The following is a 27,381-nucleotide window of genomic DNA, read 5'->3' as shown; positions in this document are numbered from 1 at the left end:
TGTTGACCTTTGGGACTTCTTCTGGAACTATACTCTCAACAGCTCACACGAGCCGGTTAGTCCCATTTCCCCATTTTCACTCTCAAATTTGTTTTGCTTTGCTTTTATAAGTGCACTGTAGATGGCTGTGTACATCTGGTTGGTTAAAAAGCACAAATATATTAACCACAAAGTGCCCCTAATCTGCAACTTTTGTTTTCTTCTACACTTTACATCTCACTGTCTCTGTCTTCTCTGCAAATTTGTGAAGCATCAAGCATCATTGACAGCGCTCAAGGATTTTGGTTATACACAGCCACGGATACGAATGCGACACAGGTACGGACACGGAAGTAAAGTAATTTTTCAAAAATAAAAATACACAGAGCTAAGACAATTAAATAATTAATTAAATTTTATATTTAGATATAATTTTTAATATTTTTAGACAAAAATAAATAAGCAAAAAGGAATGACCGAATAAAGAATTAAAAAATTGATTAAATAAAAAATAAATCCCAATAAAATTTTGGAAAGAGTGGTTGACAGTTGACAGCATGTATTTAATCAAATTTTAAAAATAAAGAATAAATAAAAGCTAGAAGAGTGCACAGACAAGCTAATAAAAAATTGATTAAACCCAATGAAATTTAAAATCGAGTGGTTGACAGCATGTATTTAGTGATTGACAGAATGCAAGTTGTCAATCATCTTCAAAGAGACCAGAAGACTCTAGAGTTCAAAGGAGAAAAGAAAACTGCAGAAACAACAGCTGAGAAAAACGCAGAGAAAGAGAAAATGCAGAACCAGCAGTCGGCAAAAACGCGGAGAGAGAAGGCGAGCGAGACTATAAAGAAGAGTAAGAACAAATAGTGGCGTGCGATCTCAATGTCTGAGGTTGAAGCTTCATCAATGGCTGAGCCTGTAAGTACCAAAAAGAAAAAAAAAAAAAAAAACTCTGAATCAACTGAACCTGCGAGAACGTGTCCACGCCGTGTCGAAGAGACAAAAAAAAAGACCGCTCGGACACCGGAGTCCGGCGAGTCTTACCGGTATCGTGTCGGACACCGGTACTTTGCCAAAAATAGCGTGTCGGTGATAATAGCTTGTAATTTTTTTTTTCTCATACACCCAGTGACAATTTTTGGTTTTTCTAAAGGTGTTAGCGTTGTTTAAGCACTAGATAGTTTGTATGCTAATCTTGTGTTTTGGTTTGTTACCTTCAGCAAAATGTGGATGCTGGAAAAGATGACGGAAAAGCATTTTTGAGCAATCCCGAAGTCACAGAATATTTTTGTCAGTTGTGCATGGACAGAGTCCAAAAAAACGAAATGATGGACATACCGGAGGGGTTATTTTATGTTACAAATGAATTAAATAAGAAATATCAATCGAGCCTTACGGTCCAGGATATTATTGATAAATATTGGGAACTCCTTTCTAATTGGAAAATCTGGATAGAATTGATCAAGGATGAGGAGTTGGTCGCTCTAGATTGGGTTAATGGTAAAATTACTATGGCAGACAACCCATGGTGGGAAAGAAAGTTAAAAGTTAGTTTCCATTTCTGTTCTTGTTGTTCCATCAAATTGCTTGAAAGAATTTAGGAAAAAAGCATCTTGTATTTAGTTATGTAGCACATTTTTTGAAACTCGAGTTCCAAGCGATATGGGCTCCACTGCCGCTGTGCCACTTGGGCAAAATTTGGTATTTAGACTGTTTTTAGAAATTTTTTTTGTGAATAGTATACGTATCAAACTATTTAATTAGTTGGACTTATTTTGGAATTCGAGTTTTTTTTTGTGAACAGTATGCGCGTCAAACTATTTAATTAGTTGGACAAACTCAAATCCCGACCCAAAATTCAAACTATAGTGGCATTTGTCAAAAACGCCACTATATGTATCCCATAGTGGTGTTTTCTATAAATGCTGCTATAGGCACTAAAAAAACACCACTATAATATTTGCTTTCCAGTCCAAAGTCGAATTTGACAAACTCGAGTTCCAAAATCAGTCTAACTAACTAAATAGTTTGATGCGCATACTATTCACAAAAAAATTTCTAAAAACAGTCTAAATACCAAATTTTGCTGTGCCACTTGAGTTGCTTGAAGCGATATGGGCTCCACTGCTGCTGTGCCACTTGAGTTGCTTGACACAGCAGCAATGGATGTGCTACATTACATAACTAAATAGCTTTATTAGGATGCGTTTTTCCTAAAATTTTTCTTAAATTGTGCTATGTGGCAAATCTGGTCCGAAATTGTATTCATCTCTAATTTGTGGATCCATTAATTGAAGTTTGTAATCCATGCTCATGCAGGAGTTCCCTAAGGCGGCTTTTATACGTGAAGTAGGTCTGCCAAATGTAAGTATTTTAGACATCATATTCGGAAGCTGTTCAACGGTTGTACCGAAGGGCTTAGGATTAGAGGCGTCAAGGGTTTCTCTTGAGGACTCGTACTCGGAGGCTAGTACTGCGGGTTCAGACAGGGTTGAGCTGATGAAGAAAGTAAAAAGAAGGTTAGCCAAAATTCCTGAATTGAAGTCAGATGAGGCCCTCGCTATGTTCTGTAAAGAACTGTTTGTTGATATATCTAAAAGTGCCATGTTTTGTGCAATCCAACCGAACCAGCGGTTGGATTGGCTCCAAGATGAATTCAAAGCGTTTAACAAGAGGCAGCAGGAGAGTCAAAGTCCAAGCAGCAGCCCAAGCTCTTCAATTTAATGTGAAATATTACCATGTTCCTCCAAAACTTCAAGAACAAATACTCTTTAATGTAACTCGTGTCAGTTTGATGAAACCTTTTGGACCTCATCAAGTCTGGTGTAGATGAGTTCAATGATGTTGCATGGGATGCAAAGAGGTAAGTTGTGAGATTTTTGTAGCTTAATTGTTTGGTGCTTTTTTGTGTGTCTATGGCATTCAGGGTTCAAATCCCAACTTTCCGTTGTAACAATCAAATTATCAAAAAAAAGAAAAACTTGGGTGTTGATGAATTCCAATACTGTTGCGTGGAATGCAAGAACGTAAGTTTTGAGGTTCTTGTACCTTTGACTATTAAAGATTGAAGTTTTGATACCAAATGGTAAGAATTTTATTGTGTGGTGACTAGTGAGTAGGGATGATTACTATTGAGTCAACCCTCCAGAGAATTAGATGAAAACGACTAGACAAGATGAAATTCAAATTGTTTATGAAAACTCATCTAAACCTCTTATTATTTCTAAAGAAGATATTTAAAATTCAAATCACCGCTCTCCATATTATTGAAATTTTTTTAAAGAGAAAAAAAAGGAACAGAATACCTATCATACAAGTATAAACTTTTATTGTAAGGGAAAATTTTCTTTTACATTGTACCGTACAATGTAAATTTACTTTGTAAGCACAAAAAGTGGCAAATATTTTACACCCTTTACAAAAAGGTTTACATTATTTGCCAATTTTTGCGGATTAGGTATATTTAGTACCATGTAAACCTGTAATTTCCTTACCATAATTCTAACCTTCAAAATGAAAACACCGCTCTGTTGCCTCTTTTACAAAAGGCGAAAATGGGTAATTACCCATAAGGATGAAACTATTTAGTTAGTTGGCCCGGTTTTGAAAGTTATTGGCAAACTAGCAACTCGAGCCTCAGAGGCTCGATTTTGGGCCCCTAAATCGAGCCTCTGAGGCTCGGTTTACGTGCTTTGATGTGGCAAAAATCCACGTGGCGTTTACATGAAACTCGAGTCTCAGAAACTCAAGTTCCACGTAGATGCCACGTGAAACTCGAGTCTCTGAGACTCGGTTTCACTTTAAGTAAACCGAGTCTCAGAGACTCGAGTTTTAAGCAAAAAAACGCGCGCATTTTAACTTTGAAACCGAGTCTCTGAGACTCGAGTTTTAAGGCAAACTGAACTCGAGTCTTAGAGACTCGAGTTTTAAAGCACTCTCATGTCTACCTGTCTGGTCATATCAAGCTGTCTTTGCTGTGCTCTGTGCTAGTCTATTAGCTGTGTGCTCTGTGCTAGTCTATTAGGTGAATACATTGTGCTCTGTGCTAGTGCTGAAGGACTTGAATTATTTGTCTGTTGCTTGTTAGCCTATTAGTCTATTTTGGTGCTTGTGCTAGTCAACAACAACAACAGTCTTTGTTGCAGGTACACGTGAATATAATTGAGTACGTTGCTGAAGGACATGTGAATATAATTTGTCTGTTTTGAGACATATTCAAAAAATATGTTAAACTAGCACAAGCACCAAAAACTTCTCTCAGACTATGTTGAACCACAACTCTCAGACTATGTTTTGAATCACAAAGCCTCAACAACTCTCACACCTTCAGCAACTTCAATCACAGAACCTCTCTTAAGAACTCTCACAGAGACTGAAACTCTCATACATATTTAGCAGCAAAACATTGCTCCTCTCACTCTCATACAATCTCAGCAGTACATTTGCACATCATTATGTCAAGTAAGGATCTCCTCACTCTCTAATTAGTTGTTTAGTGTATATAGCTGCTTTAACCATTATTGCTTGCATTGTTTTAGTGTATATGCCATTTCGTAATAAAATATTTGTTTGTATTAGGCAAATATATTTGTTTCCTAATAAGATATTTGTTTGTATTAAAATATGTATATTTGTTTCCTTATAAAAAATACGTATATATATATATTTATATTTATATTTATATTTATATGTATATTTATACAACTATATAATTAAATATTTATATATACATATTTTTATTTATATATTTATAAAACTATATAATTAAATAATTAAATATTTATATAAATATATTTATATTTATACAACTATATATATAAATACTTATATAAATATATTTATATAAATATATAAATATTTAATTATATAGTTGTATAAATAGGCTAAATATAAATATATTTATATAAATGTATTTATATAAATATTTAATTATATAGTTGTATAAATAGGCTAAATATAAATATATTTATATAAATATTTAATTATATAGTTGTATAAATAGGCTAAATATACAAATATATTTATATTTATATATTAAATTAGATGATATGTCTAATTTGATTGATCATGATTATATTCACATTAGTGTTTTTTTTTTTCTTTTTTTGTCTGATGAACCCTGCTCTATGTTATTTCATCAATAGTAGTGTAATAGGGTATGGCATTAATTTAAAATTACTTGAATGATGTTGTTACATAATTGCACTCATTCATTTGCACATCCTCATGACTTTTGTTGTTTGGTTTGATATTTTTATTTATATTTTTGTTAGAGCTGAGTTTCAATTTTGTAATGAGGGTGAGTTTTGTCTTCAGTTTTTTTATTTGTTTGAGTATGAAATTATAATGATTGAGTGTGTTTGTATGTGATGTGGGGTGAGTATATGCAATTGTTACACTTTTAGAAGTTGCGATTGTTGTACTTTGAGTAGATAGAAAAGGTTTTGTAATTGATGTTAAATCAAAGAGATCAAATATGTCACTAACATAAATTTACTTGGCTCTCTAATAGGTTCACAATCTTTGAAGAATATTGACATAAATGTATACTTCGGTGGACCCCTTTACAATCCTGAAGGGATTGACGGATTTCCATTTAGAGGGGAGGGTATTGAATGCTACTACATGATGTTACGTCGTAAGTTGAAGACGTTGACTGATTTGAAGAGGAAAATAATGGACGAATTGAAATTGAACCCTGCTTGGTATGACATCAAGATTATTTATCGTTACCCACAAGAAGTTCTTCATGAACGGATAAATTACGGGTATATGGCGATTAAAGAAGATAAACATGTAAAGATGATGTTTAATAGGATCCAGAAAATGTCCCAAGTAAATGCTGCTGAGTTGTATGTAAGTTTGGAGGCGAGTGTAGACAATAGTACTGAGGTGGTGCAAGAAACATCTACGGCTTTACAATTTACAACCCTAGATAATGGATGCACTACAATGGGAGGGTATGCAATGGGAGGTTATACGCTCCCATCTCAAGATTATGTTGCAAATACTGGTGAAACCCTCTACTCTCAAGAGACACATTTAGAGGAGGAAGACGAAGACGAAGACGAAGATCATGCTGCGAATGATAACATAAATAATGATGATATGGATCAGTACGAAGAGAGGATTGAGCAAGGTGACTTTGAGAACGATGTGGATGAGCATGAAGTCGTTCCTAATTTTGAAGAGGAAAATATGGAGTACCATGATGAAGGTGATGCAGATGATGATGATATTGGTGTCCAGCATGATACAGATACGACCATTGGCTACAGAGCTCCTGCGGACTCATTCTACGCAAATACTTGGGAAGATATGGTTGATCCTTCACTTCTTCAGATACCATTTCTTTGTACTTGGCAAGATGGGATGCATTTTTGTAAAGGGTTGACTTTTGCAAATAAAGCTGCGGTGAAGCGTGCATTGATAATATACGCAGCAAAGGATAATAGAAATTTCTCCATCCAAAGGTCGAGCACAACTCAATTGTGCGCCGCATGCGTTGACGACAACTGCAAGTGGTACGTTGGGGCATACATGAAGTCTAAATTGAATGGTCTGTGGATGGTCACGTCTTATGTGGGTCCACACAGTTGTATACCCTTTGGGCTGCGAAGAGACGGTAGAATGATGGATTCTAATTTTGTTGCATCAGAAATTGTGGGAAGATTGCGAAAAAAGCACACTGCTACTATTGATGAGCTTTGGGAGATCATACGTACTAAGTATGATCATGAGCTTTCTTACTATAAAGTATGGGACGCAAAACAGAAGGCAATTGCTAAGATTTTTGGGGATTGGGAGGAGTCTTACCAAAGGTTGCGAAAGTTGTTGTTGGCATACTTGGATCAGGATTCGGGTACCCAGTATAGCTATCACACCATACCTAAGCCATTAGAAGGTACTACGTTACTGCGCTATGTATATTGGGCATTCGCTCCATGCATTGCTGCATTCCAGTATTGCAGGCCAGTGATCAGTATTGATGGAACTCATTTATATGGTAAATACAAAGGGGTATTGATGATTGCAATGGCAACGGATGCTAATCAAAAGGTTTTGCCTATCGCCTTTGCTGTTGTGGATAAGGAGTCAGGGGCTAGTTGGGGGTGGTTTTTAGAGTGTCTCAGGACTTCGATAGAGCGTGTTATTGAAAACAAGGACATTTGCATTATTTTTGACCGACATAAAGGTATCAAATGCGCCATTCGAGAGTGGCCTAGAGGGCAAGACGGAAGAGAACGGGTATATCATCGATATTGCCTTCGACATGTTGCTAGCAACTTCAACACACACTTTGATAACCCGACTCTAAAGGCATTGGCCTTGAAAGCTGGATATGCGACTCATGATGCTAAATTTGTGTCCATAATGCAAACCATTAAAGAGGCCGAGATTAATTTACTGAGGGGTGTAGACCCTACTGATCGCCGGATTATACGTTATATGCCATACACATATCTAATGAGTGAGGATGTAGACAAATGGACCCAGTCACATGATGGTGGAAGACGTTACGGGGCAATGACAACCAATATCTCTGAGTGCTTTAATGGGGTTCTTAAAGGTGCCCGCGGTTTGCCCATTGCTGCAATGGTTGAGTTCACTTTTTTTAAACTTGTTGCATATTTCCATGATCGACATAAACAAATTACTTCTGATCTCTCTCGAGGTAAGGTGTGGAGTGATTATGCAATGGAGATCTATAACAAAAATGAGCAGAAAATTGCAGGACACACTCTGAGGAATTATAATCATGCAGAGGGTATATATCAAGTGGTTACCCCGTATAACGACCATAGAGCTGGAGGGGGAAATCACAGTCATGATGTGCGCATATTTGATAGAACATGTGGTTGTGGAAAGTGGCAAAACTTGAAGATCCCTTGTTCACATGCAATTAAAGTTCTTAAAGGTCTGCATCTCGATGCGCCCAGCTATATTGACCCATGTTACAGTCTGAACAACGCCATTCTCACATATTCACATAATTTTGTGGTGCCAAAGTCAGAGTCATTATGGACAGACGTTCGCGGACCACGGTGGGTGCCTGACCCACAATTGTTGCGGGCCAAAGGTCGTCCTACGATGTCAAGAATAAGGAATGAAATGGATGGGGTACGGCGAGAACGGGGAAGCCGGAGGGAAGATCCGGAGTTGAGGGAGATTCAACCGAGGCAACGATGTAGAGTGTGTCATCAAGAGGGGCATAACCGTAGATGCTGTCCCAATTCCCATGGGGCTTCGACAAGTGGTAGTGCTATGAACTAGGCAAGTGCCGTCACTGTTTTTATATAATATACTCAGAATGTCATTTGGTTTTTGTTCTTTGCATTTGGAAACTAATAACCGTATTTAATGTTTGTCAGGCAAGCGGAGACTTGATTTTCGTAAGTGACATTTTACGTGGGACTTGTCGTGATCTTCTGTATGGACAAGCTAGGTGATTATGTAGAGTATGTTGTATCAGTATGGACAAGTGTTAGGTGAATATGTATAATATGTTATATCAGTATGGAGCTTCCGCTAGGCGAATATGTAGACTATGTTGTATTAACTTAGTTGTTATTTTGTTTATTGTTGTAAATTACGAATAATTGAACTATTTGCTATCCATTTTACTCGTTACATTAGTTGCGTGATGCAGCTTTTTCCTATAAAACGAACAATGATATTACTTTGGCAAGTTGCCCTTCTAGTATTGAACTGCCATTGTGTGCTAAGACTTTTTGTCCAACAATAATTTTATTGAATAGTTACTGTTTTAATCTGGTTGTAGAACTTTAATGTATGCTCCGTTCGCGTATCACAGCGTATGTAGTTGTTTGATGTGTTCTGGACCCTGGAAAATTTGCTGCAGGGGAGAAAATTAATTCTGGTCCATGCACCTGTTGCAAAAAAAAAAAAAAAATATCCCAGTGGAACTCGAGTATCTTATACTCGATTTCTATAAATAGAAATCGAGTCTCTAAGACTCGATTTCCATTTATGGAAACCGAGTATAAAATACTCGAGTTCTACTGGGAATTAATCTGGTCCATGCACCTGCGGCAAAAAAAGAAAAAATATCCCAGTGGAACTCGAGTATCTTATACTCGATTTCCATAAATAGAAATCGAGTCTCTAAGACTCGATTTCCATTTATAGAAACCGAGTATAAAATACTCGAGTTCTACTGGGAATTTTTCCTTTAATGTTGCCCCAATTTGGTGACCTGCGGCCAAAAAAGAAAAAAAAATTCCTAGTGGAACTCGAGTATCTTATACTCGGTTTCCATAAATAGAAATCGAGTCTTAAAGACTCGATTTCTATTTATGGAAATCGAGTATAAGATACTCGATTTCTATTTATGGAAATCGAGTATAAGATACTCGATTTCTATAAGTAGAAACCGAGTCTTAGACTTGATTTCCATTTATGGTAACCCCTCTACTGGGATTTTTTTTTCAATTTTTTGTTATTACCCCATTTGAGAACTAATTTCAGGTAATTTTTTACTAAACCGCCAACATCGAAGAGTAAACCTTGTAAATCCAAAAATATAACTGAAATGAACAAAATAAAATTATACAATCTGGTTTTTTTGTTTTCAACTGCCAACATCTAAGTAACCCAACCCTGTAAATCCAAAAAAAAAGAAAAAGAAAAGAAAATCAACATCTCATGTCTTCACAATCCAACAATACACAAAAAGCACACATTCAGTATAATTTCATATCACATTGTAATGCACAAACTATAAGCAAGAAAATTGAGTGGAATATTAAAAGTTCAAACTTGTTCTTTTTATTTTATTTTGAATATAATTGAAGTTCTAACTCTAATTAGCTCATTTACAACCACTACATGGTAGGATTGATCCCTGAGTGCTATGTCTCATGCTACAGCTACACATGCCCAGAAAACTAAGCCACATGTGCTTGTCCACTAAGCACAGATTTTTAATTATCATTCTGGTCGTCTAACCAATAGATTGATAACAGATTGACAGTCATTGTCTACGGACATTCTTGTCAGATACTTGAAGTAAAACACATATTACATAAAAATGTATCACAATAAGAATATTTAACAAAATAAACAGAGATGCCAGTGGTATTTAAAAAACTTCAACAAAGTGTGGGCACCCCCATGTGGCTTTTATATCCATACAAAGAACAGAGCTGTTGGCTGTGTGTGAAGAACAAAGCCACGGATCAATTATATTCAGGGTGGTGGAGTGAAACAAAACATTAACATGGAGACACACTACTTCCATAGCTTCCGCAATGACATGTTTTTCTCGGTCTCCTTCTTCATTACCTTTGCCACTACCATCTCAAAATCTTCTTGTGTTACATCAACCCTCCTCTCCCTCAGAGCAAACATCCCAGATTCTATGCACACAGCCTGCAGCAAACAAAATAAACGAAAAAAGGAAGAAGGGATAATATGATTATGCACAGAGAAAACACACAATCTTTCACTTCTGAAGACTTTAATAGCCCAGTGCAATAGGTCGTTATGGAATTAACAAGACTATACTTATCATTCTGTCCAAATCCATCGAAAAGAGTTGAGATTGTTTAAATTGAATAAAATACTGGCAATCTTTATTTTATTTGATGCTTCAAATCCATCCAGTTGGTTGAGAAGCTCCAGCATAGTCCGCAGCACTTCACTGTCACCATTGCCACTACCAGTTTAAATGCAGAAAGTAAAAGGGTACACGAGGCAAACCTCCTTTATCTCTTTAATTTGCTGGTCAAGACCGCCAATCATGTCATATGTGGAATCTGGAACCTTTTCAACTTTCATGAGGTTGACCAATGGATCAACTTTGCTTGGCAAGATTAAATGAAGCACATAACTGTCATTATGGAGAGCAACTCTTGTTGATGGAGTTATCTTGGTGATATCGATATTTTTATCAATGTCAACAACATATTTCCGTTCAATTGTAAGATTGTAAACAATATGAAACATTAGATAAAAATGTATTCAAACTGTTTTCAAACCATCTCTTATTAACAAAAAGGCACTCCTAAGGCACTCCTTGTGCATGTAATAGTCTATTCCCTTGCTAAAATATCATTACTTTTCAAAAAAATATATAGTTAAAAAACAGCTGCAAATTTACAATTGAGTGCATTCATATAGGACTATTACTTACCTTAACTAAAACGTTATTCTTCCCCATTACTTTGACAAATAGTGTGTATATATATAACTTTAAATTGGCATCAATGTTAATATAAATGTGCTAATTTCGACTTTCAACATTTAAATGAAGTTAATTTTATTCTTAGAAATTGGTTTTAAAAGTGTATGAACAACACTATTGATACAACTAATAGTTGGGGAAATTGATTTCAAAGTCGAGGGACAAAATTGATACTATTAAATGGCTTGAAAAATTTACGATGCTCTAAAAGTATAGGTTTAGGAACTATTTTTAAAAGCATTTGATAAAAAAAAAATTAACTAAGTTTTTGTCCTTAAAAATGATTTGGTAACAAATAATCTAAGGGCATCTGTTAACAAGACCCAACTAAAACTAAAACTGTGACAAATTTTTAAAAACCAAAATCTCTTTAATTTGGCCATTTTATTAATTTTTTTTTTTTTTTGGAGGGTGGCCATTTTATTAAAGTTACTAAAAAAATTCACACCTAATGATGACATTGGCTTGATTTTGCCACGGCTGAGTGATTAAATTGATACAAATAGTATTTCTAAAAAAAAATTTATTGATACAATTATACAAATAGTGCTATTATAACGCTAGTGCTATTACAACGCCCAAGGAGTCCCTTTCTGTCATCACTTCTCCAGTCCTCTGCAGCTACTTGAACGTGAGAAGTAGGGTCCAAGGAAACTGATGAAAAGGCTGATGAGGTTCTAAAGTCGGATATTCTGGACTGTTGGACTCCAGAAAATCATTATCGATGGTCTAAACCCAACATGTTTAACACTCAGATTCAGTCCATCGATAGTGATTTTCTGGCGTCCAACAATCCAAAATATCCTACTTTAGAACCTCATCAGCCTTTTCACCAGAAGGGAGAACAAAGTGCTCTCGCTTACAGAATTGATGGTCTTACTCTTAAAATTAAGCCACATGTTTGCAAATATAATACATTATTAGTAAGTCTATGTCCAATAATCTGTACTAGATTGTGGTACAACTAAAATGTTGCACTCCCTCAGGCAATTGTACTGCTGACTGCCAATAGCTTCATATATTGTTTGCTGATAGAATCAACTGCAGTAAACACCAAACTCATGGCATCTGGGTGCCTTATGGTCCTCTATGAAACCTGCTGTGTGCCTTTGTATTCCTCCCAACCTTGGTGTTGGTAATAAGCATTTTTCAGTGGCATATTGGACTTGATGAGTGTGAACATACTTTAGTTAGTGTGAAATCCCTCAAGTTTGCAGCCATGCCAACCTAAATAATGTGAACATACTTTAGTTTATAGTTAATCCAAGATTGGTAGCATTCAGAACTAATCTTGTCCGTATAGGCATGTTTCTAAATTGACTCTCCTGGTGCAAGACACTAAGTAATTCATTGAGATTGTGGTGTAACAACTTACTCTTTTAGGGAGCACTGATGTAAGACATTCATAGATCAACACCCTCATCGAGGCCTTTTGACCCAATCATCACATTTGAATCAATTTTCTTGTCAAACTCCTTCTTTCTTCTTGCTTCAAAATCTTGAAATCCTTCCATCTAAAAGCGTTTACGGTTCAGTTGGGTTGAAAATACATATTGGCTTTTTGCTGAAATATAAATGAATAAATTAATAACACTACATGCAGGGACTATGACATACCTGCTGAAATTGATCCATTGAAATAGGATTGCCATGCAGGGAGATATTCTGCAGAACTTTGCAGTCTTTCAGTAGATTCAGAGGTATCTGTCCAGAAATAAATACTAAATATTAATACAGGCAAGTCCAGCTATTGCATAAATAGACTAGTACAAAGGGAATCAAAAGAACCATGACTCTTCGATACTTAAACCACCTTATTCAAAACAGTACCAAATAGTAAGGCTTCACAAATAGATTAATAACCATGAATGTTGAAACTCCAGAATTCAACATTTCCAACCTAAAAATTAAATTTATATAATCTTCAGAAAATTGCTGAACTCTCCAGCCAAAGAAAAAAACAAACAAAAACAAAACAATCGTGACTCATGCTTAACCAACATCAAGTGGCGACATGGTATCAAGATGAGATGCAGCCCAAGTTTAAAATGTGCATGCCCCACTGGCCCTCAGTCTCACAGAAAATTCCTCAAGCTTTGACTCCTATAAGTGATGCTGTCTAAAATTGTGTTAGGTGAAAGAAATGAACCAACTCTACCAAGAGGGAATCTAGAAAATGATACAACCCAAGTAGGACCACCTGTATAGTCAAACATATTTGGTAGACTTTTGTCATTAAATGCTCTTTCCAAACCAACCCGTCCCAAACAAAAATGGAACAGATTGATCCATGCTGTAAAAGCAATCTCCACCATCATACAACTATTGTGAACAATTACCAATATACAACTACAAGATTCCTATGATCAACAGATGAATCATATCATACACAGCCTAGTGAAGATGTTCCCAATGGAGTAGTGCAAGATTGCTGGTAAATTGGTAAAATAAGATATTGGAAAACTGAGATTTTAATGTACTCACAGCTGAGCATCGTAGGTTAGGGGAGTATTGTAGTAGTCTTGAAACCAGATCAACAGCCTCTGGAGGCATACGCTTGTGGAATATCTAATAAAAGAGGAATGAACAGATATTAGTAGGAGGATTGGTGATAAAAATATATACTATGAGACCTTAAGATTCCCATCTTGAATACCTTGTGCCATGGATGGGCTTTAATCTGAGGGAATTTGAACTCTGTATAGTTAGGGTTCATGCATTTGATTTCCTCCCTTGTAGGAGTGCCCAAAACCTACAACACAGAAAAATTCATATCAAATACAGCAGTGTAAAAAATATCCATATACCATGTAAACATGCATGACCATAATTCAAACCAACCACTGCCCAATCTAAGAGGCTAAAAGCTAAAGCATCTGCTAGGTCAGCCCAGTGATATAATTGTACTCAAAAGACTTCATTTTGTCTCATCAGCTAGTTCCCAACCAGCAAATTTCATACAAAAAATCCCACAATAAATAAATATCCCAAGTTCCATTTTTTTTTTTTGATGGTATCCAAGTTCCATTACATAACAAAATATTATATTTACCTTGATTATCTCCACGAGCTGGTCGACTCCACTCTCACCAGGAAACAAAGGCTGATAGAACAAAAAGTTCATTTTAATCTTAATGTACAAATTACAAATCCAGAAGTTGACCAGAGCTTATATGAATAATCAATTACCTGTCCAAGCAGTAACTCAGCAAGAACACAGCCAGCAGACCAAATGTCAATAGCTGTAGTATACTCAGTTGCTCCAAATATAAGCTCTGGTGCTCGATAATACCTAGAGCAGATGTAAGAAATGTTTGGCTCACCTTTTACCTGTCCAACATTAAAGAAAATAAGGATATTAAGCATTCCAATTACAGCAAAGACAAAAATAACTTCAGGAAAAAGGACATAAATTTGAATTATTGACAAAGTTTTCAGAAATTTAAAATGTTTTCATGAATAAATTCAATAATTAAAGGATCGAGAGATCTAAAAGGCATTTTATTGTTTATTTTAATTTATGTGACCAAAATTCATTATAGTTTTTTGTTTTGACAAAAACTCAGTCTAACACTGTGCTTTCGCCAAGTAACTTAAAGTTTATTTTATAATATCATTTTTACTAACTATTTTATTGTGTAATTTAAATTATATTTTGGAAGTATTTTCTTTATTTACGTATGACTTTTGATCAATCTGTGTATCAGACATGCCAATGATTAAAAATTTTATATTACTATAACTGTCATGAATCTCAGTAATCCATACCTCTTTTTAAAGGTGAATCATGCATCAATAGATTTAGGTCAGAAATGGCAGAATGTTCCATTTTCTGGTCATAAATGTTTCTCTAACTTAAAACTTTCCACGGTTTTTCCACTTTTATAAGTACGATATTTCCACAAAGTTCACAAACTCAAATAAATCAAAAGGCAGTAAATGATATTGACTTTTTTTGATAGGTAAATGATATTGACTTATACCTTGTATACTTTCAGCTGGATCCTTTGTATGTCCAGCAATAGACAGAAGCTTATTCTCCCATGGTATCTACAGAAATAACGCAAGATTATAATTTCATCACCACTTAAAAGAATTCATTACCGATACAAAAAATGTTACAACTTACAACACATGCCAGTAGAAACAAATAGATAATATGCAAAAGTTCATATATTACTGAGAAAAACTTTCTTCAAGAAGTCCACATAATGAAAACATAAAACTGCTCTTTACTAACCAAGGAATGACCAGCACAAGGAGCAAACGTTACTGGAGACGGTGACTCCAGGGACTCAGCCCCAGACTTTGCCTCAATCTTTGACCAAGTCCAACTTCTCAAATCCAGTACCTGCATTATTACTCAAGTTAGGGAAGGTGGAAAAATCCGTAACCACATCAATGCAAAGGAAAAAAACAAAAAGAGTTTAAATGTAAAACCAAGATTCCATCTAAAAAATGAACACACAAGAAAATAAAGCTCAGAATCACAAAAGCACAATGCTAAATATTCAAAGTTGCCCAGAATAACTCTTACTTTTACTTTCTATTTATTGTTCCTTTGTTTTTTGTGAATGAGTAACTACTTATCGAACGTATAAAAAGAAAAACAGAGAACTAATGAAAGCAAAGGAGACCAATTCAAATACCAAGTAAACAGGAGACAACAACCAAAAAGGCAGTGCCCTAGCGATAGCCCGAGGAGCAAAACAAAATGGGAGATGTTATTTCTATATCGCATGAGGCCATCAACACATGTATATGTAAAGAAAATTTTCTTACATGAATATCATTAAGGTAACGACCATTGTGGTTTCCGCCATATATGTACATCTTGTCTTGCACAACTGCTGCAGCATGCTGAAAATATGTGACCAATGCTTTGTTCAGAGAATAGAAGAAAAGGCCAGAAACAAATTCATACTATAACAAATAAATAAATAAATAAATAAATAACAATACCTCATATCGGGCTTTTGGGCGTTGACCAGATATTGGAGGTGCAATCCATTGATCATACATGGCAACTGAGCCAAGGCCTTCCACAACAATATCTTTATCCTGAGTTTCTGTCAGGCTCCCATTTTCAGTGGAAATAGTCTTTGTCTCAGGAAACGAATTCCCATTCTCAACCACTAGCTCAACTTTTGAATTATGCTATGAACCATCCAAAAAATTATGCAAAAAGACGAAGAAAAAGTGAAAAACACAATAATCATAGTAAGAACAAAGATGAAAAAGAGCTGGATGCTATACATGCAGAATTAAGGTATAATTATTACACCTATGGCTCTCAAGAACACAAGACTTTGATCACTTAGAGCTCCCTCTTTTCCAATCCCAATTTTAAAAACAGACGCATAGTGGAGTATGAGAGCATTTTATTTTATTTTTTGGTAAGTAGTGGAGTGTGAGAGCAAACAAGAACAGATACATAAGAGAACAAGAATATTTCCTTTTTTTAGTGGCCTTTTCAAAAGCAGAAGAAACATGAATGTATTGAGTGATCCACTTAATGCATAGATAATTTACCAACAAAAAATAAGGCAGAGGATTAAAAATAGATGAAATGTGATGTTGGTTATGTAATTCAAGATAACCGTGTAGTGGTGGTGGTAGGAGGGTCGAAATCAGGGAATGCCAGTGCAACAGCAGTGATTGGATAGGCAGTGGTATAGTGACAGTGGTATGATAATGGAGGCTTAAGTGAGACATCGTCACTTTGGTCGCAATGCTTTTTTGTAAATTTATGGTGCCTTGCTAGTAGCATCAATGTAAAAAAGATGGTGTATTTGCCATAATACAGTGCCAGCAACAGCAGCAGAATAGAAGTAATAGTGATGGGTAACAGCAATGGTAGTGATGAAGCATAAATGGTAATGGTGGAGTAGATATCAGAGTGGTTATATGGTTATCGGCAGAGATTTTTTTCACATTGTTCTGTACAGTTATCTATTATGACAAAATATGAAGATGAAATTCTTAACTGACATTGATTAAGTCAATCAAAAATAGAGGAAGAAGAAGAAGGAACTACACAATATAAACAAGTTCCATGATACTCACATTCATTTGCACATCTACTACAGGCTCTGCAACAAAGTTAGAAGCTCTTGAATACCAACTTGGATCATCTTCCTACACAAAAGGAAAATATAAAAAAATCAATTACCCAAGTTTCTACACGACATTACAAGAAAACGCCCCTAAAAAATCTTAATTGCATGGACCTCCAATATTTTCACAAAGAGACGCATAGCTTCTGTGGGAGACGTGTTTCCAAGCCCGCTCCAGTTGCATAAATAATAAAACCCTTGAGAAAACCAAATCCAGCAAAGGCCGCAGATATCAAATAAAGTCCGCAAGTATACCATGTGCCATATCACCAATGATGTAACAAGGATCCGAATCATTAATAACATCATCATCATCATATTTAACCAAATTCCTCCACATCCAGCAAACTCATATCCAACTCTCCACAGAAAATATAAAATGATTCGGTAACTGCCCAATTTTTTTTTTTTTTTTTTTTTTTTATAAGTGGTAACTTCACAATTTTTTAAATGCTAACATTTCAAACTTCTCCCTCAACCACTTTTCAGCTTTCCTCATCCTAAGGCTTCAAGACCACTTTTTTCCTAATAGCATGTGTTCATTATAAGAAGCTACAAAAAAAAAAAAAAAAAAAAAAGGTACTCAACAAGATAACTTTCAAAAATCCCATTCCCTAGCAACTAGCTAATGCAATGGGTTCCCTAAGCAAAGCTCAAAACCTAGGCTCATCAGCTCATGTATGTGTTCTAAGGTCTGACAATCCTTTATGCCGTTTCCAAATATCACCAACTCATTTTAGAATACACAAATTAAAATATTGTGTTACAAGTGCAAAAATAAGCACAAATTTGTGTTTAACACATACACATTGGCATATGAAATGACAGCACAGGAGAGCTTAAGAGCACAAACCTCTTCCATTTGGTATGCTCAACAACTTTCCAAGAATTAGGTTCCGGTATGTTACAAGCTCCAACTGTCGCCTGCAACAGAACGAATAGCAAATTCAGCAATGAAATTCTTTTTAACAAAAATCTCAAATCAAACAAGTCATTCCTCTCTACAAATAATTCATGAATCAAATACTCCACACATAAATACTTAATTTGACATGTAGCTTAAGGTTACAGTTAAGAACCATCACACTATCCAAATTCCTAATTCTTTTCCGTGATCTCGCCTTAACAAGAAACATTGTTTCTTCATCTTCTTCAAACTCGTCGCTAAAACAATCATCTTCGGAATAAAATTATATGTAGATTAAAATAACAAATGATGCAAGGAATAAAATTGCAACAAAAGCATTTAACAACCAACACATGTTGGGTTACCTCCATTGTCACATTTAAGAACCATATCCTTGTTGGAATATCTACCTCCAGCTAATGTCCTTATTTGAGGCATTCACCTAGTTCCAATAATGTACGTTCAAACCATATTGAAAACAAAAATAATCTTATTGAAATGTGAAAAGAGAAATAATAATGGAATAAAGTGTGTTGTTTCACATTAAGCTTTCAGATACCTTTTTTGAATCTTACGCCGTCTCATATAATGAGGAGGAGGTCTTGCATGTCCTTTGTCAGATGCCTCGGGCCCAACATTGTGTCCATGTTTGTGCCCCCCTGTCCCACACGGAGGTGCCTTTGATATGCGTTTAGGCCGACCTTCAGCCTCTGTAGGTAACCCAACCGCCTGCTCAGCCTGAACATGGGGTGGGTCAATGGCTGAAGAAGGGGTACTAAACGAACTATGGGAGGGTGGCTCCTGCTGCATGTCAGGTGGGGTACCCAGGTCAAAGGATGGAATGGGTGACAGCTGAAGAAATGACTGTGGGGTGGGTGGACGGACGTCAGAGCCAGAACAAGGAAGTGGGGTGGGTGGAGGGATGGTGGGGCAAGGAGATGGATGGGGGGTGGGTGAAGGGATGGTGGGCGTAGGGGCTAGATGTGGGCTAGGTGAAGGGATGGTGGGCGTAGGAGCTGAATGTGGGTTGGGTGAAGGGATGGTGACGGTAGGGGATGGATGTGGGGTGGATGAAGGGATGGTGGGGCTGGCAGATGCATGTGGGGTGGATGCAGAGGGATCGGGGGTAGGGAGAAGCTGAGGGGTAGCAACAGGCGGACGGGATTGACATCCGGCCGGAGCTGTGCTCGTGCTTGGGCCGGTAGGCATAGCTGCCTCCTCAATCGGGGCCTCAGGGATAGGAGGTTGGACACGTGCCATCGCCTGCACTGCCGTCAGCACCTCAGTAATGTCATTGTGGTCCTCCGTGCCCACTGGATGACGCCTCAACAAACGGACGTATCATTCAATCTGCACATGAAAAGACCACACATATTAGACCTGCAATACGAAATCAACAATGCGAATTGATAATAAAATAAATGTTGGTTCTGCTACTAAAAATTGCAAATTAAAGGGAGATGAAGTGCTAAGCAAAAAATACACGAGGCAAACATCATGCTCTCTAAACAGTGGTTTCATGGTAAGAAACACGGTAACTTGGGTTAGAAATAGAGAAGTTACCAGCAGAGTCACTACAGCACCAGGCCTATCGATGAACCTCCGAGTCACCCTTTTGAACCAGTCGTGGTACTCGTGCTCTGGAGGCATATCACCAAGCACTGCTTCACAACGCCGATAAACGCGATTACCCCACTCAAGGATATGCACAGCATGTTTCTGCATCCAATTAACACCGATCTTCCCCCTCAAATCAATGCCATGAAGCACTCTGTCAGTGTTAACAGCTTTGGGAATTTCTTGGATCATCCCGAATTGACGAACAACACGATCCGGTGTATGTTTCTCTACTAGGTGGAAACATACAAGCGGCACCGTTGCCGTCCATACGGCCCTCCCTGCAACACACCACGGCGAGAGGTCGTCAAAATGAGCTTTATATGGCTGCCACACCACCTACAATAGCCAAAAAAAAGTACACAACACATTAGCGAACAATGTTTATATTTCAAAGTTCACAAAACCTATATGGATGTTCGTAAAAGCGTAAAAGAAGGCATTTTCATACCTGGTCTGGCAACATGGAAGCTAGTTGCTCGCGATACCTGTCCCTGAAAATGTGGGCGGGCCTATTTTTCTTGTTTGGGACCCACAACCACCTACAATCAAGAAGAATGGATCAATAAGTACTGAGATAATCTTAAAACTATAATGTAATCACAGATATTAAATATCAATATAATACTAAAAGCTGAAACGTAGCAATTAATGTTAATTGGATGTTAAAACTAAGATATTAAACTAATTAATAATATCAATATCAATATAAAACTTATGAGTCTGTTAAAACTAAGATAATGTAATCACATATAACTACTGAGATAATCTTAAAGATATTAAACTAATTAATAATATCACTGGAATAAGAAACGGCCCTTTTAAAAGACAAAGCACAAACCAGCTATATTGAAAGTCACAAAATTATAGTAGATTAACATAAAATTCTACATTGGACCTCGGTTTAAAATGTTGTTATGTTGACATAAAAAATTGCTAGAAGCCTTTAAAATCAATAAATAAAATCAAGTTACATGATTGTGGAGTGGGTAATGATTAATCCGGAATGATAAGTGTTATTGGACCCCAATGTTTCTGTGTAGTTCATGATTGGGATGAAACAAAGGAGAAAAATCAAGATTTCGGTGGCTGTGAACAGAAAAATAAAGAAAAAGAGACTCGTGGCTGTCATCATTCTTTTAAAATTCACTCTCTCTATGAGTGTTACTGATTACAATAAAGCCTTTATAAATAACCTAAAGAGACTAGGACTTCAAATAGCAAATAAAAATACTCAAGAAGAAGTTAGAACCAAATAGAAAAAGAACTCAAAACATAATATAAGACTCATGCTTTGGTGAAGACAGTATGTTATAGCAGTATGAGGTAGAGACTTACTTCAGGGATAGTGGACCACGTACTGGAGGACCGTAAGCATCCACTGGCGGGCCTCGCTCAACTGTCGGGCACAAATAGGGGAACCTAGCCCATGCCCAGTACTGGAGCAACAGCAAGCACCCACCAATCTGACTGGTGTCCTCGCTTGCCCTGCATAGCTCTCGATACAACCATGCAAGGCAAGCACTTCCCCAACTGTACCTCCGTGGGTTGTGAAGGTCTTCCAACTGCTGCACCCACATTAGATGCACCCTATCGCCGGATTTGTCCATGAATATTGTGTCCCCCAATAGCGCTAGGATGTAGCATCGTGCGTACTTATGCAGCTGATCCTCTTCAGCATCAGGCGGCAATGGGTTAGCAACTTCCTCCAAAAGGCGGTTGATGAGAATCCTCTGCCCATCAAGTTGCTTATGGTTGTTTTGAGTTACAGGTCGAAAGCCAAGGAAGTCCCGGCACACATCCACCCAAGTTTTTTGTGTGCTCCCTGTTATAGCCTCACCATCAACAGGAAGCCCGAGAAGAATCTCCACATCCTGCAATGTGATGGTCACCTCACCATGTGGCATGTGAAAGGTGTGAGTCTCGGGCCGCCATCGCTCCACTAAGGCCGTTATGAGGCCATTGTCAATCTCTCTACCCGGGACCCACAAGAGTCCCTCCAAACCAACTGTGGTGATGATGTTCCTCACTCGGTCGTCCACCATTGGAGGTTGCTTGGAGAACTCTGAACTACGACTACGGCAGGTAATGGACCCTGGATCCTGCACATAACATCTCGTTATGGATTAATATAGTATATGCAAATACATGTACATTGTATGGATTAAATGCATGTGCACAAGTAAATATTCAGTTGAGTGTTTTACCCGCCCATTCCAAATAGTTTCGGACCGATGCGTCGCCTGCTGTGACAACACCGAGTCGTCAATGGGTCCAGGCTGTGTATAGTCAATGCGTCCAGCATTTGCAGCAGCCATACTGAAGAAGAATGATAAGCAGTTAGTTTCAAAATTGAACACACAATATGCTTAAATATATAGGTATGAGTTAGAGCAACTAAAGCCAATTTGTACAATGAGAATTCAGTAAAAGATGAAAGAGTAAACCAAAAGAGACCAATATGAACACAAAGCTTTTTAGACTTAGGATTTTATTTTTAAGGTTACAGTTTTGAACACACGCAGTTTTTTTATTTATTTTTATTTTTTAGAAGAAGATCACACACAGAATAATGCTTAGTTACAAATACCACAATACAATGAAGGGCTTTGATAAACTTACTATCAAACATGAGATTAAAGGGTAATTTAGGAACATAAAAAAAGAAAAAGAAAAAAGAAACTAATGTATTAAATAGTATTGATTGATTTCATATCAACAAGTAAATAAATTAATTTTTGAATGAAAGAAACAATTTTTTTTATATCAATTTTATTACAAAATGCTTACAAATTGACATGATAATTCTTCTCAAAAAAAAAAAATGACATCATAATAATTGTGATTGATGTCATGACAACCACATAATAAGTAAATTTCTTAATTACTTTTTTTTTATGTGTTTTAAATATCAAAGTCAATCATCAGCAACTAGAAATTCTGGTGGCAGCGGACTTGGCCTTGCAATTTGTAAGAGGTACTTAAATCTTTTGTTGTTAGATGTTTAGCTTTGGTTTGGTTTTGTTAGGCTATACATTCAGTATATGCAGGTGTCTCTGCCTGTTTTTTTTGTATTGCAGTTTTTGTGGACTAGATTTGAAAAGACTATTTTCATATAAAGATGCAGCTGTAATTCTTTTTCCTTTCCTATGATGTGATCAGGTTTGTAAATCTTATGGAGGGACATATCTGGCTTGAAAGTGACGGCCTTGCCAAGGGATGTACTGCCACTTTCATTGTAAAACTTGGAATTCCAGAGCGATCAAATGAATCTAAGCTTCCCTTCACACCTAAAGTACCAGCAAATCATGGTCAGACAAATTTTTCAGGGCTGAAAGTTCTTGTCATGGATGAAAACGGGTCAGTAACTTTGCCATCTTTTGTACTTAGTCCTGGAATTGTATCTATGGTTGCGAAATAATACCAAACAAAATGTCATTTAATTGGTTCTAAGATCATTAGACCACGTAATCCTGGATTTTGATAAGGACATAATTCTCTTAGCAATCGAAGTGCGTTGTCTCCCAATGTATTTATGTTACTCTTTCTCTTTTTCTTTAGTGTTTTGTGGATAGGTGCAGTTCCCCAAAATAGTTTTGGTGGCCAACTAGGTTGTGGTTTGTCTTATTTATAAGACTTTAAGTAAAAACCTTATAGAGAGATTGAATGTGGGATCCTTAGTGATATTAATCTTTAGCTATAAAAATTAATCATTTCCTTTAAAAGGCTATTGACATAAACTTGTAAACTCTTTTCCGTAATCAAATCATTCAATTGACCCTTGAAGATTTGAAAATTACAAGTGAGGTCTGCACCTACAATTTCTCATATTTTTCCTTCCTCCATTCAATATTCCACATGAGCCTCTACTTCAAAACAATTTCTAAAAACTCTTAATACATGTGTATATATGTAGTTTGAAAAATGTCACCAGCCAAGTTTCATTAAAGTCCAACCCCCATAGAAATTTTTGCTATATACTATCTCCTTTTAGAGACTATTGGGTTCCTTGCCTTTGGTTCATTAACCACCGGTATGATTTTTCTAAATTGATGCCCTCACAAAATCTATGTCAACATCATATGTCTCACTTTATCAATAATTATACCCATAATAATCATGCATGCGAATATGACGTTTATTATTAAATAATAAATTCTTATACTTGGTTGTTGAGTGTTCAATTACCATTTCTCCCAAAAGCTTCAAGTTATTAGAAAATGGTAAATTTAATCATTTAACAATAGTTTTAACACCCCCCCCCCCCCCTTCTCTCATATGAGTCTAAACTCCCCCTTAATAAATGGGGCCCAACAAGTGGGATTTTTAACATTTTAAATAGAAGGTAGAATCAGAATCTCCTGCCATGATACCATGTTAAATTGCCAGTTCTCCCCAAAACTTAAGCTATTAGAAAATGGTGAATTTAATCATTTAACCATAGTTCTTATATTGAAGGTATAGGAGTCTTATACGAAATTTTTTTTTAAAAAAAATTTCTAACATGTACCACTATCTTATTAGGGGTTTATAAATTATTTACTCACTTAGTGAGGTATAGATAGGCTGGAATACAACAACGTTTAATCTATGGTTACAATCCTTGAAACAGTTAATAAAAATGGCTCTTTTTTTTTTTTTTTTTGATGAGTAGAAACAGCTTGGGAAATGAGAGGCTGGGATTTAATCTGATTTTGAGAATTAAGCAAAATGCATTGGTTTAATATTTGCCAAAATTTGTGAAATTTCTTGGAGATACTGAAATGATGTCTTTTTGTCTCCAAAACATTTCCCATGGCATTTCTGTTAGTTCATCTATGTTTCTGTTTGACTTTGAACACACTATAAACAGAATCACACTTGAGATCAGATGTTCTGGTAACTGGGCTCTAACTAATCCTGAATCACTTGGGATGTGTCATATTTGACCTCTAGCTCAGGCCTTGAGCTTGCAAAATGTCTCCAACCAAGGCAAGGCGGGCATCTAAAGAACATGAAATCCAAGTTAGCTCAGACTTTGAGTTAACAAAATGTCTCCAATGAAGTTAGCCTAACCTCTTCCTTTTGCAGCTGGACATTTGGCAGGTAAGGCAGGTCATCTAAAGAACATAAATTCCAAGTTGCCACCAGGCAAACTGATAGAAGTCATAATATAAACAACAACAATTGGCAAAACCTGGCATCTCAAACATTGACAAGGGAGAAGGCTTTAATAAGGATGGCATTCTTTTTAGGGCAAGGCTTGCTAATTAGGTTAAGGAAAATATAGTTACCATTTACCACTTTCCAAATTTCCATTAATATCAGCTCTCTCTCTCTCTCTCTCTCTCTCTCTCTCTCTCTCTCTCTCTCTCTCTCTCTCTCTCTCTCTCTCTCTCTTGTTGTGTATGTAAGTCTTTATTTACTTAATTACACCACTGATCGTGCATAAAAATTTGGACTTAAAGCCCTGGCACTTGAAATGCTTAAAAACAGCTACAATTTGCTTTACTCTACGGCTTTATTGTGTTGTGTTGGTTGAAGTTCTTGAAAACTGGGATTTTAATTTAAGTAATCTTGACAAAGTCTGAACTAGACAACTTGTCTACATTGGACTTAGACTGTAAGAAGTCTAAATTGTATATTGAAATTACAAACAATGGGATGGTGTGGCACTTCTAGTTTAAAATGTGTTTATATTTAGTGATAATTACTATCATTTCAATATTTCATTTCAAGTTCAATGGAACTACTGTTAGCAATTTCAATCACATTACTGAATGTTGAATTTTATTTGTGTTATACAGGGTTAGCAGGATGGTGACAAAGGGGCTACTTGAGCACTTGGGATGTGATGTGTCAACTGTAAGCTCAAGCGAGGAGTGCTTGCATGTTGTTTCTCATGAACACCAGGTGGTGTTCTTGGATGTGTGCATGCCTGGTATAGATGGTTTTGAGCTTGCTGTCACTATACGTGAAAAATTCGCAAGACGTCCTGAAAAGACGTTGACTTATAGTAGCACTTACTGGAAACACAGACAAGGTTACCAAGGAGAACTGTATGAGGGTTGGTATAAATGGAGTAATACAGAAACCCATTTCAGTTGATAAAATGAGGAGCATTTTATCAGAACTTTTGGAGCACCGAGTTCTATACGAGGCCCTATAAGCAGCAGAAATATGCAGCACCATTTGAGTGGTTTCAGTCTTGTGTATATACCACGTGTATTGGAAACTTACATTAAAAATGAAGCAATGATGCAAATAACATGACATTCTATAAACGGTTTTATGTATTCCTTCTGTGCAATTTGCTAAAAAACGTTGGCAAGAAAGAATGATGACGGCTTGCTGCCATTTTTTTTTGTAAACGAGTTGGTTCTTATTCGAATCAAAAAGGAAATTGTCATTTGGTAACTTTTACAATGAATTGCTCTTCTATTAATTTGAAATTTTATTTTGAGTTTTAATATAGAAACATCCAATGTTCCATTCTCTATGCTATCAGTCCATGGGAATTCTGAGGTGTCCTATTAATTGGGAGTGGAATAGTCCGATAAAGGCTGGGAGATTACTTCCTTATATGGAAATTTCTAGATACCTAAAACCAATTTATGCCAAGCCAGCTAACGTAAACAAAACTTCTAACCAAAATCCCTTAATCAAAACTAAATCTAATCCATCTATTTAAACTAATTAAACAAAACCATTCCTAACCGAAAAACCTAAATCATAGCCAATCAACCAAAATACATAACTGAAAAAAGACTATGTAATTTGTTTCTTCAATAGCAAACTACCAAGTGCTTTTTTATATGCATATAATTTAGTAATTTGTAATGGTACGCAAGCACTATAAATATATGAGATAACTATTTCATATAAACTTGTAAGTTCTAAGCTCCTAATAGACAAGCAAATGGGCCTAATGAGATATACAATTCTCTCGTAAAAGCTATAATCCTAATCAGCAATAACAATCTAACCTGAAGGCAAAAATTTGGAAACTCTTAAGGATGGCAGCAACAATATGCACTATCCAAGCAACAATGTCATCTGCACTCACCAAATCCAAACCCAAATTTCATAAAAATCATAAAATAAAAATTAAATAAACTATCTACCACAAAATCCAAACCCAAATTTCACAAAAATCAAAACTGAAAATTAAATAAATAACCTAAATGTTAAGTATCCAAATCCAAACCCAAAATTTCACATTAATCAAAACAAAAAATCAAATAAATAACTTACCAAGCAAAATCGGAATGGGTAACCAAGCAAGTTTGACTTCAGCCAAAGAGAGTTGAATGTCATCTGCACTCACCAAATCCAAACCCAAATTTCATAAAAATCATAAAATAAAAATTAAATAAAGTATCTACCACAAAATCCAAACCCAAATTTCACAAAAATCAAAACTGAAAATTAAATAAATAACCTAGATGTTAAGTATCCAAATCCAAACCCAAAATTTCACATTAATCAAAACAAAAAATCATATAAATAACTTACCAACCAAAATCGGAATGGGTATGGGTATGGGTATGGTGAGGAAAAATGAATGGGTA

General features: G+C 36.2%; 4 protein-coding genes and 1 long non-coding RNA gene across 6 annotated transcripts; 1 reads left to right on the top strand and 4 right to left on the bottom strand.

Annotated features, from left to right (window-relative positions):
- The first annotated feature begins 249 nt into the window (after positions 1-249).
- On the top strand, positions 250-3,026 carry LOC126722628 (uncharacterized). 2 transcript variants are annotated; one of them, XM_050425778.1, is made up of 4 exons: positions 250-318; positions 672-903; positions 1,206-1,532; positions 2,305-3,026. In XM_050425778.1, exons 2-4 carry the CDS (start codon positions 868-870, stop codon positions 2,707-2,709), a joined length of 768 nt encoding a protein of 255 aa, XP_050281735.1. In that variant the 5' UTR covers positions 250-318; positions 672-867; the 3' UTR covers positions 2,710-3,026. The 2 variants fall into 2 exon arrangements, with proteins under 2 accessions (XP_050281735.1, XP_050281729.1); XM_050425772.1 differs by lacking the exon at positions 250-318 and having other exon boundaries at positions 529-903.
- Positions 3,027-10,236: 7,210 nt separating this feature from the next.
- On the bottom strand, positions 10,237-10,953 carry LOC126722179 (26S proteasome regulatory subunit 8 homolog A-like). Its single transcript, XM_050425348.1, has 2 exons — positions 10,708-10,953; positions 10,237-10,377 (listed from the first exon to the last, which is right to left on the bottom strand). Exons 1-2 carry the CDS (start codon positions 10,951-10,953, stop codon positions 10,237-10,239), a joined length of 387 nt encoding a protein of 128 aa, XP_050281305.1.
- Positions 10,954-11,817: 864 nt separating this feature from the next.
- On the bottom strand, positions 11,818-13,066 carry LOC126722621 (uncharacterized). Its single transcript, XR_007654016.1, has 3 exons — positions 12,809-13,066; positions 12,567-12,705; positions 11,818-12,418 (listed from the first exon to the last, which is right to left on the bottom strand). It is a non-coding gene; the product is annotated as an uncharacterized LOC126722621 (long non-coding RNA).
- Positions 13,067-13,570: 504 nt separating this feature from the next.
- Positions 13,571-14,578, bottom strand: LOC126722611 (shaggy-related protein kinase gamma-like). Its single transcript, XM_050425758.1, has 4 exons — positions 14,381-14,578; positions 14,244-14,294; positions 13,848-13,943; positions 13,571-13,759 (listed from the first exon to the last, which is right to left on the bottom strand). The coding sequence occupies exons 1-4, from the start codon at positions 14,555-14,557 to the stop codon at positions 13,586-13,588; spliced, it is 498 nt and encodes a 165-aa protein (XP_050281715.1). The 5' UTR covers positions 14,558-14,578; the 3' UTR covers positions 13,571-13,585.
- Positions 14,579-15,058: 480 nt separating this feature from the next.
- LOC126722600 (acyl-CoA-binding domain-containing protein 4-like) lies at positions 15,059-17,479 on the bottom strand. Its single transcript, XM_050425748.1, has 6 exons — positions 17,422-17,479; positions 17,258-17,329; positions 16,154-16,348; positions 15,974-16,051; positions 15,432-15,542; positions 15,059-15,241 (listed from the first exon to the last, which is right to left on the bottom strand). Exons 1-6 carry the CDS (start codon positions 17,446-17,448, stop codon positions 15,074-15,076), a joined length of 651 nt encoding a protein of 216 aa, XP_050281705.1. The 5' UTR covers positions 17,449-17,479; the 3' UTR covers positions 15,059-15,073.
- Between the last annotated feature and the right edge of the window lie 9,902 nt (positions 17,480-27,381).

This window comes from Quercus robur, chromosome 1 (assembly GCF_932294415.1).
Source record: "Quercus robur chromosome 1, dhQueRobu3.1, whole genome shotgun sequence".
Classification (NCBI taxonomy): domain Eukaryota; kingdom Viridiplantae; phylum Streptophyta; class Magnoliopsida; order Fagales; family Fagaceae; genus Quercus; species Quercus robur.
This window is presented reverse-complemented; position numbering and strand designations above follow the sequence as displayed.

Coding starts and splice junctions, on each gene's coding strand:
- LOC126722628 (XM_050425778.1), top strand. CDS start 868: ATGTCTGAGGTTGAAGCTTCATCAATGGCTGAGCCT. Junction 904..1,205: donor CTTCATCAATGGCTGAGCCT/GTAAGTACCAAA, acceptor TGTTACCTTCAG/CAAAATGTGGATGCTGGAAA. Junction 1,533..2,304: donor GGTGGGAAAGAAAGTTAAAA/GTTAGTTTCCAT, acceptor ATGCTCATGCAG/GAGTTCCCTAAGGCGGCTTT.
- LOC126722179 (XM_050425348.1), bottom strand. CDS start 10,953: ATGTTTCATATTGTTTACAATCTTACAATTGAACGGAAATATGTTGTT. Junction 10,378..10,707: donor AAATTAAAGAGATAAAGGAG/GTTTGCCTCGTG, acceptor TGTTTGCTGCAG/GCTGTGTGCATAGAATCTGG.
- LOC126722611 (XM_050425758.1), bottom strand. CDS start 14,557: ATGCTTAATATCCTTATTTTCTTTAATGTTGGACAGGTAAAAGGTGAG. Junction 14,295..14,380: donor CTGAGTTACTGCTTGGACAG/GTAATTGATTAT, acceptor TTGTTCTATCAG/CCTTTGTTTCCTGGTGAGAG. Junction 13,760..13,847: donor AAGCCCATCCATGGCACAAG/GTATTCAAGATG, acceptor CTCTTTTATTAG/ATATTCCACAAGCGTATGCC.
- LOC126722600 (XM_050425748.1), bottom strand. CDS start 17,448: ATGCGTCTCTTTGTGAAAATATTGGAG. Junction 16,052..16,153: donor GCCCAAAAGCCCGATATGAG/GTATTGTTATTT, acceptor ACATATTTTCAG/CATGCTGCAGCAGTTGTGCA. Junction 15,242..15,431: donor CTTGTGCTGGTCATTCCTTG/GTTAGTAAAGAG, acceptor TTATTTCTGTAG/ATACCATGGGAGAATAAGCT.